Below are 14,382 nucleotides of genomic sequence, written 5' to 3' on the forward strand. Positions count from 1 at the left end.
ACTGCACTATGTAGAAGATGCTGGCCAATGGAGCAATGGAATGGTTTACTAAGGGCACAGCAGAGGTGCTAGTTTGGAGTCAAACTCTTGCAAAGGTGAGGTGCCATCTTATAGATGCAGTATTATATTTTACATCAACAACCATTTTATGGTGCTGTGCTACCATTTGGAAAAATTACATGGGCCCAAGGGGGCAAAATAGAAGTGACCATACTTATCATCACTCCCAGTGACTCTCTTGAGGAGGTTATGCTTATTTTCCCTCCCAATTCCTGGTGGTTCTGTGTCATATCACTAGGTTAGAGGAATCTAGAATGGATAATAAAGGGAGATGATGAGTACAAGTGTGGTCTTTTGACCAGTTCCAGAGGTACGCGCTATAGTTTGTTCTACTAACCCCCCTCTTACAAGTTTTCCTTTGAACTTGTAAAACAATAAGTGTATGATCCATGAAGTACAGTGTGGACTACAATGGATGCTGTGATGCAGCAACCAGATCTCCATTCAAATCTGAAAACTATTCTCCTAGCTGCTGGGAGTGCTACTCAGCTGTCAGCTATCTCTAGGGAACTGCTGTTGGAAAAGAGTTGTCTCACCCAAGGTCACCCCTTTACCTGGGGCAGCCCATAACCAATGACTGGTTGATATGAAGGAATAAAGACTTGCCCAAACCTGTGAAAACTTTGAAGGACCATCTTAGCTTCACAGCTCCCTGTGGGGTCAGTCAACGGAGGTCTTAATGGAATTTGTAAAGTTTCCCCAATTCCATTTCCTTCCTCCACAGTTGTTGGTCCTGAGAGTACTTCCTAATAAACTTCCTGAAAGCTAATTTCCATGTTAGAATTAGGTGGCTTCCTGAGTAATCCAATCTGTAACAGGCAGCTAAGTGGTATTTGCTGATGGAGGGAATGGTGGAAGAAGAACAGAACTTGAGTTCTTGACTTTTTAATTCAAGATAAGTTTTGGGCATTAATGTGGCAATGTCAGCAGAGTTAATACAGGAGTTTGGAATTCAAGGGAAAGCTAAGAGCCAGAGATAAGATTTGGGAACTATTAATAGAAAGATATAAATTGAAACTATGACTGGCTGTAAGACTGCCACTAGAGACAGTACAGAGTGAGAAGTGGGCCAAGGCAGAGATGTAGAGAATAGCAACATTTAAAGGAAAAGTAGAGAAAAAGTAGTTTGACCAATAAAATTGCGGCGGGAAACCCAGGGATGTCAAAGAAGAACCAGCAAGGTGTGACATGGAAGCCAATAGAGAGTCAAGAGAGTGTCAAGAAAGGAGAGGTTGAAAACATCCATGCTGCAAAGAGGGCACCTAAAAACAAACAAGAAGAGCTCACTACACATTTTCACCTAAGAACAAAGATATTTTGATTTTACTGAGAAGTGTTAAGTGGATTGGAGGGAGTGCGAACCAAACTAAATTTGAGTAAGGACAATCATCCCCAAAATGTGGTAATATAGTACTGGGAGAACACCTCGGACAGTTTCTGAATTGCTTGAAAAATGAATCCTTTCTTCAGTTGTCCATAGGCAGATAATGGGCAACTTCATAGACTTTCATTCATATGTAAGACTGAGAACTCCTTATAAATAATACATTGGTAAAATTATTAAGAATTACCAAAGATGTATTCATAATCAAAATCTGGCATGTTATTGAGGTTTACTGAGGACCCTAGTCAGTTTTCTACTAATTGGCAATAGTGAAGAGACCCTATTTTGTATGTAAACACATATATATTTGAAGATCTCCCAACTTTCAAGAATGATTAAAAAAATCAATTACTTACCAGTGTGGTCTTGAATAACTCATTCATATTTTGACATATAATTTCCCATTTACTAGACTTTTAAACAAAGGGATTAAGCTTTCTACATTATCTGGAGCCTCTGTTAACTCTTTTCCTTCATTTTTACTTTATTCCCCCCATCTTTATCCCAACCATACTGAGTTTCTTGCTATTCCTCAAACATGGAAGGCCCAATCCCACCTTGGGACCTTTGCATCAGATATTCTCTTTGGCCTGGAATACTCAAGGACATCTGCATTGTCAGCTTTTATGCCTCCACCTAAAATTCACTCAAAAATCATCTTCATAGGGACATATGGCCAATTTATACCTGCAAGCCCCAGCCCCTATTCAGTATTCTGAACTCTCTATCATGCTTTCATGTTTTTTTCCTCCGAAACGTTTCTTATCTTTAAATATTGTTTATTTTTAAATTTTATTTTCCTATTAGAATAAAAATATCATGAGCTAAAGAAATCTTGTTTTTGTTTTCTGATGTCTGAGGTCTTAGGAGAGTATCTGGCACATAGCAGGTATTCAACAGATGAATGAACAAACATGCATGGTTGTGATAAAAATAAGGAAAAAGAGTAGGGATTATGGGCTACAGAATCTTTTGCTTCTGCTTAAATTGTCTAAAACGTTTCAGATGCAATAATGAGGAAATTGATAGGATATTAGGAAAATAGTGCTTGTGAGGTGAAAGAAAATGTTAAGGCAATATCAGGGTAGGGGTGCACTGGATGAAGGATTTATCTCGAAGATCAGAGAGAGAGAGACTTGAGCATGTTTAAACAATGATGGAAGAGAGAAAGAAAAAAGAGGGTGACATGGTTTGGCTGTGTTCCCACCTAAATCTCATCATAAATTGTAATTCCCATAATCCTCACCTGTTGTGGGAGGGATGAGGTAGAGATAACTGACTCATGGGGGTGGTTTTCCCCATCCTGTACTCTTGATAGCGAGTGGGTTCTCATGAGATCTAATAGTTTTATTTTTTTTTTATTTTTTATTTTTATTATTATACTTTAAGTTCTAGGGTACATGTTGCTGCTTGTGCAGGGTTTTGGCCATGTATGCTTGTGCCATGTGCTGTGCTACACCATCAACTTTCGTCAGCACCCATCAACATCATTTACACATCAGGTATAATTCCCAATGCAATCCCTCCCCCTCCCCCTCCCATGATAGACCTCGGTGTGTGATGTTCCCCTTCCCGAGTCAAGTGATCTCATTGTTCGAGTTCCCACTATGGTGACGCGGTGTTTGGTTTTCTGTTCTTGTGATAGTTTGCTAAGGCTGATGGTTTTGGCATCCATCCCTACGAGGTTTGGCTCATCGCCGCACCGACACTGCATATTATTCCATGGTGTATATGCGCCGCATTTTCTTAATCAGTCCATCACTGATGATGGACATTTGGGTTGATTCAAGTCTTTGCTATTGTGAATAGTGCGCAATAAACATAGATGTGCATGTGTCTTTATAGCAGCATGATTTATAATCCTTTAATTATATACCCAGTAATGGGATGGCTGGGTCATATGGTACAACTACTTCGGTCCTTGAGGAATCACCATACTATTTTTCCATAATGGTTTGAACTGGTTTCAATCCACAACAGTGTAAAAGTGACCACCTCTTCCGCCATCTCTGGCTGTTTGTTCTGCGGCTTTTTAATGATCGCCATTCAGCACTGGTCTGAGATGGTAACTCCATTGTCGTTTTTTGATTTGCGATTTCTCTGATGGCCAGTGATGGTCAGGCATTTTTCATGTGTCTGTTGGCTGTATGAATGTCTTCTTTTTTGAAATGTCCTTCTGTATCCTTTGCCCACTTTTAAATTAAAGTTGTTTTCTTGCCACGTTGTTTGAGTTCTTTGCTTGGGTTCTGGATATTAGCCCTTTGTCAGATGAGTAGATTACCATTACCATCCCATCTGTAGGTTGCTGTTCTGTCCGGTAGTTTCTTTTGCTATTGCGGCTCTTTAGTTCAAATGAGATCCCATTTTGTGAATTTTGGCTTTTGCTGCCATTGCTTTTGGTGTTTTAGACATGAAGTCTTTTCCCCATACCTATGTCCTGAATGAATTTACTACCCTAGGTTTTTCCTCTAAGTTTTTATGGTATTAAGGTCCCTGGCATTTGAGTCTCTAATCCATCGGAATTAATTTCATATAAGGAGTAAGGAAAAGGATCCGGTTTCCAGCTTTCTACTTATGGCTAGCCAATTATCAGCACCATTTATTGGCAGGAATCGCACCTGACTTTTTGCTAGGGTTTGTCAAAAGTCAAGAAGATGGCTGTAGATGTGTGACTGCGAGGACTCTGTTTCTGTTCCATTTAGTCTATATCTCTGTTTAGAGGTACCGGTATAGCTGCTGTTTTGGACACTGCAGCACTTAGTATAGTTTTGAAGTCAGATGGCGTGATGCCTCCAGCTTTGTTCTTTTGACTTAGGATTGTCTTGGAGATGCAGGCTCTTTTGGTTCCATATGAACTTTAAAGCAGTTTTTCAATTCTGTAGAAGAAACTCATTTGGTAGCCGAGTAGGGGATTTGGTGGAATCTATAAATTACCTTGGGCAGTATGGCCATTTTTTCACGATATTGATTCTTCCTATCCATAGGCATGGTGTATTCTTTCCATTTTGTTTCTGTGTCCTCTTTTATTCCATGGAGCAGTGGTTTGTAGTTCTCCTTGAAGAGGTCCTTTTACATTCCTTGTAAGTTGGATTCCTAGGTATTTTATTCTCTTTGAAGCAATTGTGAATGGGAAGTTTGTTTCCATGATTTGGCTCTCGGTGTGTCATTACTGGTGTATAGGAGAATGCCTTGTTTTGCACGTAATTTTGTATCCTGAGACTTTGCAGTTGCTTATCAAAGCTTTAGGAGATTTTGGGCTGAGACAATGGGGGTTCTAAATGCAATCTGCATGTCATCTGCAAACAGGGAACAATTTGACTTCTTCTTTCCCTATTTTAGATACTTGCTTGTTTCTTTCTCTTGCTGGTGCTAATAGAACTTCCAACACTATCTTTGAATAGGAGTGGTGAAGGGAGGGCATCCTGTCTTGTGCCAGTTTTTCAAGGGAATTTTTCCGAGTTTTTGCCCATTCAATTGCTGTTAGTGGCTGTGGTTTGTCATAAATAGCTCTTATTAATTTTGAGAATTTTTGTTCAAAATCAATACCAGGTACATTGAGCGTTTTAGCATGAAGAATGTTGGGAGTTTTGTCAAAGCCTTTTCTGCATCATTGAGATATCATGTGGTTCTTGTCTTTAGTTCTGTTTACATATGCTGGATTCGTTTATTGATTCGCGAATGTTAGACCAGCCTTGCATCCCAGGGATGAAGCCCACTTGATCATAGTGGATATAAGCTTTTGTGACGCTGAATCAGTTTTAGAATTTTTATTGAGAGTTTTGCATCGATGTTCATCAGGGATATTGGTCCTAAAATTCTCTTTTTTTCTCGGTAATGTCTCTGCCAGGCTTTGGTAACTCAGGATGATGTTGACTCTATAAAATGAGTTAGGGAGGATTCCCTCTTTTTTCTATTGATTTGAATAGTTTCAGAAGATTGGGCACCAGCTCCCTCCTTGTACTCTGGTAGAATTCAACTGTGAATCCATCTGAAGTTACCACAGACTTTTTCGTTTGTTGAGGAGCTATTGGTGTGCCTCAATTTCAGAGCCTCCTATTGAAGTCTATTCAGAGTTCAACTTTTACTTCCTGGTTTTAAGTCTTGGAAATTAATGTCAGAGAAAGTATCCACATTTCTTCACACGGGCACTTAGTTTATTTGTGTAGAGAGGTGTTTACTTATTGTTACTCTGATGGTAGTTTGTACCATTAAGGTCAATTGGTGATATCCCCTTTATCATTTTTTTATTCGTCTATTTGATTCTTCTCTCTTTCTTCTTTATTAGTCTTGCTAGTGGTCTGTAAATTTTGTTGATCTTTCAAAAAACCAACTCCTGGATTCATTGATTTTGGAGGGTTTTTGTGTCTCCTATCTCCATTCAGTTCTTTCTGATCTTAGTTATGGCTGCTTGCCTTTCTGCTAGCTTTCAAATGTGTTTGCTCTTGCTTCTCAGTTTTTTAATTACATGATGTAGAGTCTCGAATTTTAGATCTTTCCTGCTTTCTCTTGTGGGCATTTAGTGCTAATTTCCCTCACATGCTTGGGAGTAATGCGGGGTTGCAGTATATTGCATAACGTTTATAAGTTGGTTTCCAAGGGCAATCTTATTACTGCCTTCATTTCGTTATGTGCCAGTAGTCATTCAGGAGCAGGTTTGTTCAGTTTCCAGCTCGTGAAGTTGGGTTTCAGGATTGAGTTTCTTAGTCCTGAGTTCTGGTTGGGTGCTGACTGTCACGGAAGGGCAGTTTGTTATAATTTCTGTTCTTGTACATTTGCTGAGAGTGCTTTATTCCAATTACGTGAAGTCCAATTTTGGAGTAAGTACGATGTGCGGTTGCTGAGAAGAATGTATATTCTGGTATTGATTTGGGGTGGAGAGTTCTATAGATGTCTATTGAGGTCTGCTTGCTGCAGAGATGAGTTCAATTCCCTGGATATCCTTGTTAACTTTTCACCATCGCCGTTGATCTGTCTAATGTTGACGTGGAGTGTTGAAGTCTCCATTATTATTGTGTAAGTCTATGATCTCTTTTGTGGAGTCCTGCAGTCTGGGTGCTCCTGTATTTAGGTGCATATATTTAGGATAGTTAAATACTTTCCTGTTAGAGATTGATCCCTTTCACCGTATGTGGCCTTCTTGTCTCTTTTGATCTTTGATGGTTTAAAGTCTGTTTTATGAGACTAGGATTTGCAGCTTCCTGTAACATTTTCTCGGTATGTGAAATCTTTATATCAGTTTATTTGAGCCTGTAATGTCTCCACGTGTGAGATGGGTCGCCACTGAATACAACAGACTGCGATGCAGATTATGACTCTTTATCCAGTTTGCCAGTCTGTGTCTTTTAATTGGAGCATTTAGTCCATTTACATTTAAGGTTAAGATTGTTATGTGTGAACTTGATCCTGCCATTATGATATTAACTGGTTATTTTGCTCGTTAGTTGATGCAGTTTCTTCCCCTAGCTTCGATGGTCTTTACATTTTGGCATGTTTTGCAATGGCTGGGTACCAGTTGTTCCTTTCCATGTTTAGTGCTGCTGGGTCTCTTGCTAAAAGGCAGGCCTAGTGGTGACAAAATCTCTAAGCATTTGCTTATCTGAAAAGGATTTTATTTCTCTCCTTCACTTATGAAACTTAGTTTGGCTGGATATGAAATTCTGGGTTTAAAATTCTTTTCTTTAAGAATGTTGAATGGTCCCCCTCTCTTCTGGCTTGTGCAGTTTTGCCGACAAGATCTGTTAGTCCGATGGGCTGCCTGGCGATGGCCTTTCTCTGGCTGCCCATAAGATTTTTTCCTTCATTTCAACTTTGGTGAATCTGGCAATTATGTGTCTGGGTTGCCTCTTCTCGAGGAGTATCTTTGTAAGCGTTCTCTGTTCCTGGATTTGAATGTTGGCCTGCCCTACTGGGTTGGGGAAGTTCTCCTGGTGAAGTATCCTGAAGTGTTTCCAACTTGGTTCCGGTACCCCTCGCGCAGGCACCCCAATCAGACGATAGATTTGGTCTTTTACGCGGTGCCGCTGCGCGGGCTTTGTTCATTTCTTTTCTTCTTTTTTCTTTTGGTTTCTCTTCGCTTCATTTCGTTCATTTGATGTCGTGGCTGATGCTAACAACCAGTTGATCCGGAGTCGGGTTACTGAAGCTTATTGCATTTGTCCGCGTATTTCTTTCGTGTCATGGTTTTCATCTCTTTTGTTTGGTTTAGGACCCTCTCTGCATTAATTATACAGCCCGTGTTCTCACTTGCACCCAAGGTGCCCCAGTTTCTTCCTTTTTCAGTCGTAATTTCCTCATACCAAAACTCTAGAGGGTTGGTGGTTGACCTTCCTTCATCGTCAAAGTCATTCTCAGTCAGCTTTGATCCGTTGCGCAGGGCACAGCTCGCAGGAGATCGCGAACTTATTTTGAATTTCAACTTTACCACTGCTTTTTCCATCTTTATTGGTTTTAATCTGCCTCTGGTGTTTTGATGATGGTGGCGTACTGATGGGGTTTGGTATAGGTGTACTTCCTGTTTGATAGTTTCCTTCTAATGATCCAGGACCCTCAGCTGTAGGTCTGTTGGAGATTGCTTGAGTCCACTCAGACCCTGTTTGCCTGGAGTATCAGGAGGCGAGCAGAAGATAGAATATTGCTGAACAGCGAGGTGTACCTGTCTGATTCTTGCTTTGGAAGCTGCCATCAGGGGTATACTCGCACCATGAGGTGTGGGGTGTCAGACTGCCCTAGTGGGGGATGTCTCAGATTAGGCTACTCTGAGGTCGAGAGACCCCTTGAGCAGCAGTCTGTCCCTTCTCAGATCTCCAACCTCCATGTTGGGAGATCCCGGCCCTTCTCTTCAAAGCTGTCCAGACCAGAAGTCGTTTTGCATCATAGAGAGTTTCTGCTGCTGTTGTGTTTACTGTGCCCTGTCCCCAGAGGTGGAGTCTACAGAGACAGGCAGGTTTCTTGAGCTGCCCGTGAGCTCCATAGTTCAGAAGCTTCAGGCGGTTGTTTGCCCTGCGCAAGGCACCAGCAATGGCAGGCGCCCCCTCCCTGCCTACCAGCTGCTGCCGTGCGAGATAGCGGTGCTGTACGCCAATGAGGGGCTCGGCTGGGCGTGGGACCACTCCCGGCCAGGTGTGGGATATAATCTCCTGGTGTGCCTGTTTGCTTAAAACGTGTGGGGTGGGAGTTACCGATTTTCAGGTGTTGTGTGTCTCAGTTCCCCTGGCTAGGAAGGATTCCCTTTATGCGGGTTCCCAGGTGAGGCAATGCCTGCGCCCTGCTTCAACTCTCGCTGGTCGGGCTGCAGCAACTGACCACCACCGATTGCATGGGCTCCTAATTGAGATGAACCCAGTACCTCAGTCGAAAATGCAGAAATCACCGGTCTTCTGTGTCGCTTGCCTTGGGAGTTGGAGACTGGAGCTGTTCCTATTCGGCCATCTTGCTCCGCCCCCGCCCCCGCCCCCCAATGGTTTTAAAAGGGGTTTCCCCCTTCAACTGGGCACTCATTCTCTCTCCTGCTACTATGTGAAGAAGGACATGTTTGCTTCCCCTTCCGCCATGATTGTAAGTTTCCTGAGGCCTCCCTAGCCATGCAGAACTGTGAGTCAATTAAACCTCTTTCCTTTATAAATTACCCAGTCTTGGGTTTATCTTTATTAGCAGTGAGAATGGACTAATACAGAGGGTAACTAAAACAGGGCATAAAGTAGAAAGAAGAGGTTTGAGAATGGAAAAGTGAGGATAAAATACTATTAGTTTTGAAAATGTTGAGCTTGAGGTGAAAAAATTATGTATAAGTAGAGATATCCAATAGACAATTACATAAACATCAGAAACTTGAGAAAAAAGCTCAAAATATAAGACTTTAAAGTTTATGAGCAGGGAGTTGGAACAGTCTATGTATACACACTGAAAATTATTCTGTTAACATTTTACTTACCTGATCTAGGTTTGAAAGACTGTTTGGATCTTGGCTGAGAGCTTGGTACTGGCCCCTGAGCCTGTCACCTGCTCCAATTCTCCTGAACTTCTTGAGATCCACTACATATAAAGCACTGCAAAAATGAATTACTTCTTGATAGCCTATGTTGTCTATGTAGCTTTAGTTTTACTTTCCTCCAATGAATGTCTACAGTGACGGTATTAAGTACAGATATCCTAAGATCTAATAACAATTAATCCTTTCGTAGATTTGCTCCTAATGTCTCATACTGTTTCCCAGGAGTTTTAAGTTTGTTTTAATTTTGATAGAACCCATAATCTTTTAGGGTCACCCCAAGCTTTTCCAAGCTGTCATGAAACTCATGGCCTTACAAAAGGCCATGAGGCACTGATGATATAATCTCAATTTTATTTCACAAACCAAGTTTAAATCTTCTGGAGTAGTTAGGAGCCATATTACTTGGGTTTAACTCCTAGCTCAGTTATATATTAGCAGGGTAAGCCTGGGCAAGTTACATAAATGCTATATGCCTTCGTTTCCACATCTACAAAATGGAGACAACACTATCTCAAGATTGTCACAAAGATTTTATGACTTAATATACGTAAAGGTTTACAAGAGTGACTGGCATGGAATGAACACTATGTAATTGGTTGCTTTTATTGCATAATTTTTAAGAAAACTGAAAATTGTATTTCAATACATTATTTACTAAATGGTAAGGGTATGACTTTTCTTACCTGATATGGTATTTCCGTCTTAAAAGATGTGATGCCCAGTATCCTGTTTTCCAGAAACGATATCCATCCATTTCCCTGCGGCTATCACAAAATGGAGTATACCCATAAGGAGCTCCACCCAGATCGAAATCTCGAAGTTCTTTTAGATCATGTCTCACAATCTAAATAAGTAAAATAGGCTGTCTGATAAACACTGTAAAATAACATAAGCCTTTTTTATGGAAATCTTAAATCATTATTATCCTATTACAGAAATCCAAAGAGCTGTATTTTCCTCACAGTGCTTTCACGTAATATGAATTTACTGAATTTAACATTTTTTCCTCTTGCCCTTACAGGTTAAAGGTAAACTAAAATTTATATTCCTAGTCTTTAAGACAGTGGTCTTACCCACCAACAAGAATATTTTGTTGTATCATTTATAAGCAAGTCACTTTACGAATCAGATATTTGGGAAAGGGGTTAAATATTACATAAGCGCAGAGCTCTTAGTCTCTCCATGTATGAATAACAAAATCATTCCATGGCAAATCTCCATTATTGTATATTGACAAGTGTTAAGTTTGAATTATAAAGAAAAATCTCCCAATTATTCTAAATAGCTTGAATGAAATAATATCAATGTTATTTTTGAATACACTCAAGCCTCCTACAGAAATATTAGTGTACACGTTGAAGGAAAGGTAGGAGAAAGAATCATATTAGATATTATGTGTGGGTCTAAGATGGGAGGATTGCTTGAGGCCAGAAGTTTGAGACCAGCCTGGGCAACATAGTGAGACCCCGTCTGTACAAAAAAAAAAAAATTAGCCAGGTGTGGGGGTGTGCATCTGGAGTTCCAGCTCCTAGGATGCTGAGGTGGGAGGATGGCTCGAACGCAGGAGTCTGAGGCTGCAGTAAGCTATGACTGTGCCACTGCACTCCAGCCTGGATGACAGAGTGAGATCCTGTCTCTTAAAAAGTGTGTTTAGAAATGCTATTTTCTTAGTTTACATTGTAATGTTTCATATTTATCAATTTGGAATAGAGTACAAAAATAATAAGAGTTTAGAATATGAGTACATTCTAATATAAACTTGAAAATATACTTTTTGTTCCACATAAATTCTAACTTATCCATTTAATTTATATTTTCATTTACATATTACCTTTTTCTTAGAAATTCTGTGTATTTTCAAATATTTTTTTTCCACTAATGATTCAAAAGCAATGCAAAGGGGAAAAAAGAAAAAGCCATAATTTTTGGACATATAAATTTTGAAAGCAGAGGGCCTTGGGTTTTTTGGGTTTTTTTTGGCCAAATGTATTTGCTTTTATTTTTAGAGATAGGGTCTCACTGTGTCACTCAGGCTGGAGTGCGGTGGCATGATTATAGCTCACTGTGACCTTGAATTCCTAGGCTCAAGCTTTCCTCCACACCTTAGCCTCCAAAAGTGCTGAGACTACAGGCATAAGTTGGCCAAATTTAAAATGCTCTTTTCCTTAAGTGATAAGAGTGATGAGAATTTGGTTATTGGTTGAATGCGAAAGAATGCTGTTGAAGGTGGAAGAATAAGAGTTGTATGAACTGCTAGCTTTTCTAGCAAGCAGAAATTGCTAATTTTAAACAAATATCAGCTCATACTTTACAGGAATTCATTTAATTACTCTTATTATGACTAATATAAGTATTTGTTTTAGTTCGCAAATGTAAAAACTACTACTTCAGAGAGAAAACTTCCATGTCCTAAATAATAACTGGTACTTCTTACAATGCTTCCAATTTTCCCCTGGAGTTCTGACTTTTTGTTTTTAAAGATACTTTGCTTATATATCACAATCATATCTTAAGCACTGTAATGAAGATAATAAACATAAGCAACATGAATTAATTTCTATATTAAGACAGAAGTGTAAAAAATGTTTCAGTATTACTAAAAACAGTAGTTAATCTTATTACCTGGTCAGCATCAACAAAAATGATTTTGTCCACTGCTAGTGGGAAAAGAACATCAAGGAAAAGAATTTTGTAACCCCAAATAATTCTTTGTCTTTCAGTCTGTTGACGAAGCCAACGGGGCCACCTATATTGAACTAGTTCATATTGGAATCCATATTCTTTAGCCATATGAGGAATTACTTCCTAAAAACACACACACACAAAATCAAACAATATGTTCAAGAGAAAGTAGTTTTGTTTTAGAGAAAAAAGTTAACATTAAAAAGGTAAAGTTTCCTATAAATTGCTATCAACTAATAGGCAAAATGTCTAAATACTACTTCTATAACATACTTATTAATGAGAAATAATAAAATGTTAACAAATATGAAAACACAAGTATAAATAAAACTATATAATTTAATGTCACTAAAAATAAGTGCACTTGGCCGGGCGCGGTGGCTCAAGCCTGTAATCCCAGCACTTTGGGAGGCCGAGGCGGGCGGATCACGAGGTCAGGAGATCGAGACCATCCTGGCTAACATGGTGAAACCCCGTCTCTACTAAAAATACAAAAAAAAAACTAGCCGGGCGTGGTGGCGGGCGCCTGTAGTCCCAGCTACTCGGAGGCTGAGGCAGGAGAATGGCCTGAACCTGGGAGGCGGAGCTTGCAGTGAGCCGAGATCGCGCCACTGCACTCCAGCCTGGGTGACACAGCACGAGACTCCGTCTCAAAAAAAAAAAAAAAAATAAGTGCACTATATTATTTAACAAACATTAATGGAAGGTAAATGTTCCCATACTTTTATTGTTAACATCTGCCTTGAGAAAACTGACTTTAAAAATAAAGCCTCTGGATCTTGGAACACCTACATATCAAATAGTTCATGTATATGTCAATGGGTTGGTTGGTCACAGATGTAAAGATGAAGAGAGGATACAAAAAACACAAAATAAGTTCTAAGCTGATAAATTAGATTCTATACAGGAGCTTCATGTTTGAGATATATCATTATTTAATTAAAGGTTTAAAAATATAAAGTAGTGATTATGGTCTGAATATTTCATATTCGATTCACTATCTTATAGGATTAGAAGTAGCTTATTCCCTGTTTAAAGCAGAAGCAGTTAATGAAATATACTGTGGGCTAAATTTAGTTCAAGAGCTCAAATATTGAGAGAATGAAAAAGGAGCTGGAAAAGATGAATAAATATAGAAATTTGCATTTTATCTCTTGATTCTGACTTGAAACTAGTTGCTGGTTATATGTTTAATTTTTTTCTCTGATTTTATAAGAAAAATGTAGATTTAAAATTTTTTTTAAATGCAAGAAGCACCAATTTTATCTGTGAAATCTCGAAATTATGGGTACAACAGCTGCTAGGAGTCATTGTTTTGGTTTCAAAATAAAATAAAACATTCAGATAAACTAAAAAGAATATTTTTTCATCATTAAATATGTGTTAAAATATTCACTGAAACAGGCACTGTTCTAGGATCTAAGGGTACATTAGTGAACAAAAGAAATACAAATTATGGCCTTCATGAGGCGTGTATTTTAGAGGAGGTAGGTAGACATAAACTATTAAGTTATCTACAGAAAAAAAGTGCTATGAAGAAAAATAAAAAGGAAGAGGGAATTATAGTTTGCATAGTGCTGTCAGAAAAGAATTATGCCTAAGTACGTATAATTTTAGCAAATATTTGAATGAAGAGAGGAGGTATGACTTTTCTAAACTGGTAGGAACAAATCTAAAGTACCTAGCGGCTTCTGCATCTGGCTGCTGGTTTACACAGATGTTTGAGTTTGTAAAACTCCAAAGCTACATTTCATGATTTGTGCACTTTTCTGAGTATATGTTATATTTCACTAAAAAGTTTTCAAAAGAAAAATTTTGAAAGAAAGAAACACATCACAAAAAGAAGGAAAATACTACTTCAAATACAGTATTTCCTTTGGCCATGCAGTGGAACAAGACTTTCTAATCCAGACTAGCACTATTGTTCTGGTGAATAATATCTTTTCCTGCTAAGAGAATCTTTAGATTTTTCTATTTAAGTCTATTTAGGGTTAAATACTCCCTTATTCAGTGTCTGATTACTAGGATAATATGTTAAAAATTAGAAAAATAGTATAACTTATTTTCTATATTTATGGGTTCCTTTTCTGTTTTTTTTTTTGTTGTTGTTTGTTTTTGTTTTGTTTTGTTTTCCTACTGTCAAATGAGCATAGGAGGAGACACTGTTGGTGGTAGAGGGGAAATGGGCTGTCACATAAGGTTAAGTACCTGAGGTCTGAATGCGTGGGTTCAAATCTCAGCTGTGTTTCTAATTAGCTGTTTCATC

At 38.9% G+C, this 14,382-nt stretch overlaps 1 protein-coding gene across 9 annotated transcripts in view; it reads right to left on the bottom strand.

The window, feature by feature from the left end:
- Positions 1-14,382, bottom strand: part of UGGT2 (UDP-glucose glycoprotein glucosyltransferase 2) — a 274,442-nt gene that overhangs the window by 67,039 nt on the left and 193,021 nt on the right. For 4 of the 9 annotated variants that reach the window (XR_002518478.2, XR_002518477.2, XM_017951364.3 and 1 more), the window contains 3 exons: positions 12,057-12,239; positions 10,118-10,278; positions 9,375-9,489 (listed from right to left, as the gene is read on the bottom strand). Coding sequence is in view for 3 of the 9 variants with exons in the window: in XM_017951364.3 (XP_017806853.1) it covers positions 9,375-9,489; positions 10,118-10,278; positions 12,057-12,239 (459 nt within the window). In the remaining 6 variants the exon portion in view is untranslated. Of the gene's footprint in view, positions 1-214; positions 310-9,374; positions 9,490-10,117; positions 10,279-12,056; positions 12,240-14,382 lie in introns of all 9 variants that reach the window. The other 5 variants (XR_002518482.2, XR_002518479.2, XR_002518481.2 and 2 more) reach the window with 5 other exon arrangements.

This window comes from Papio anubis, chromosome 15 (assembly GCF_008728515.1).
Source record: "Papio anubis isolate 15944 chromosome 15, Panubis1.0, whole genome shotgun sequence".
Classification (NCBI taxonomy): Eukaryota; Metazoa; Chordata; class Mammalia; order Primates; family Cercopithecidae; genus Papio; species Papio anubis.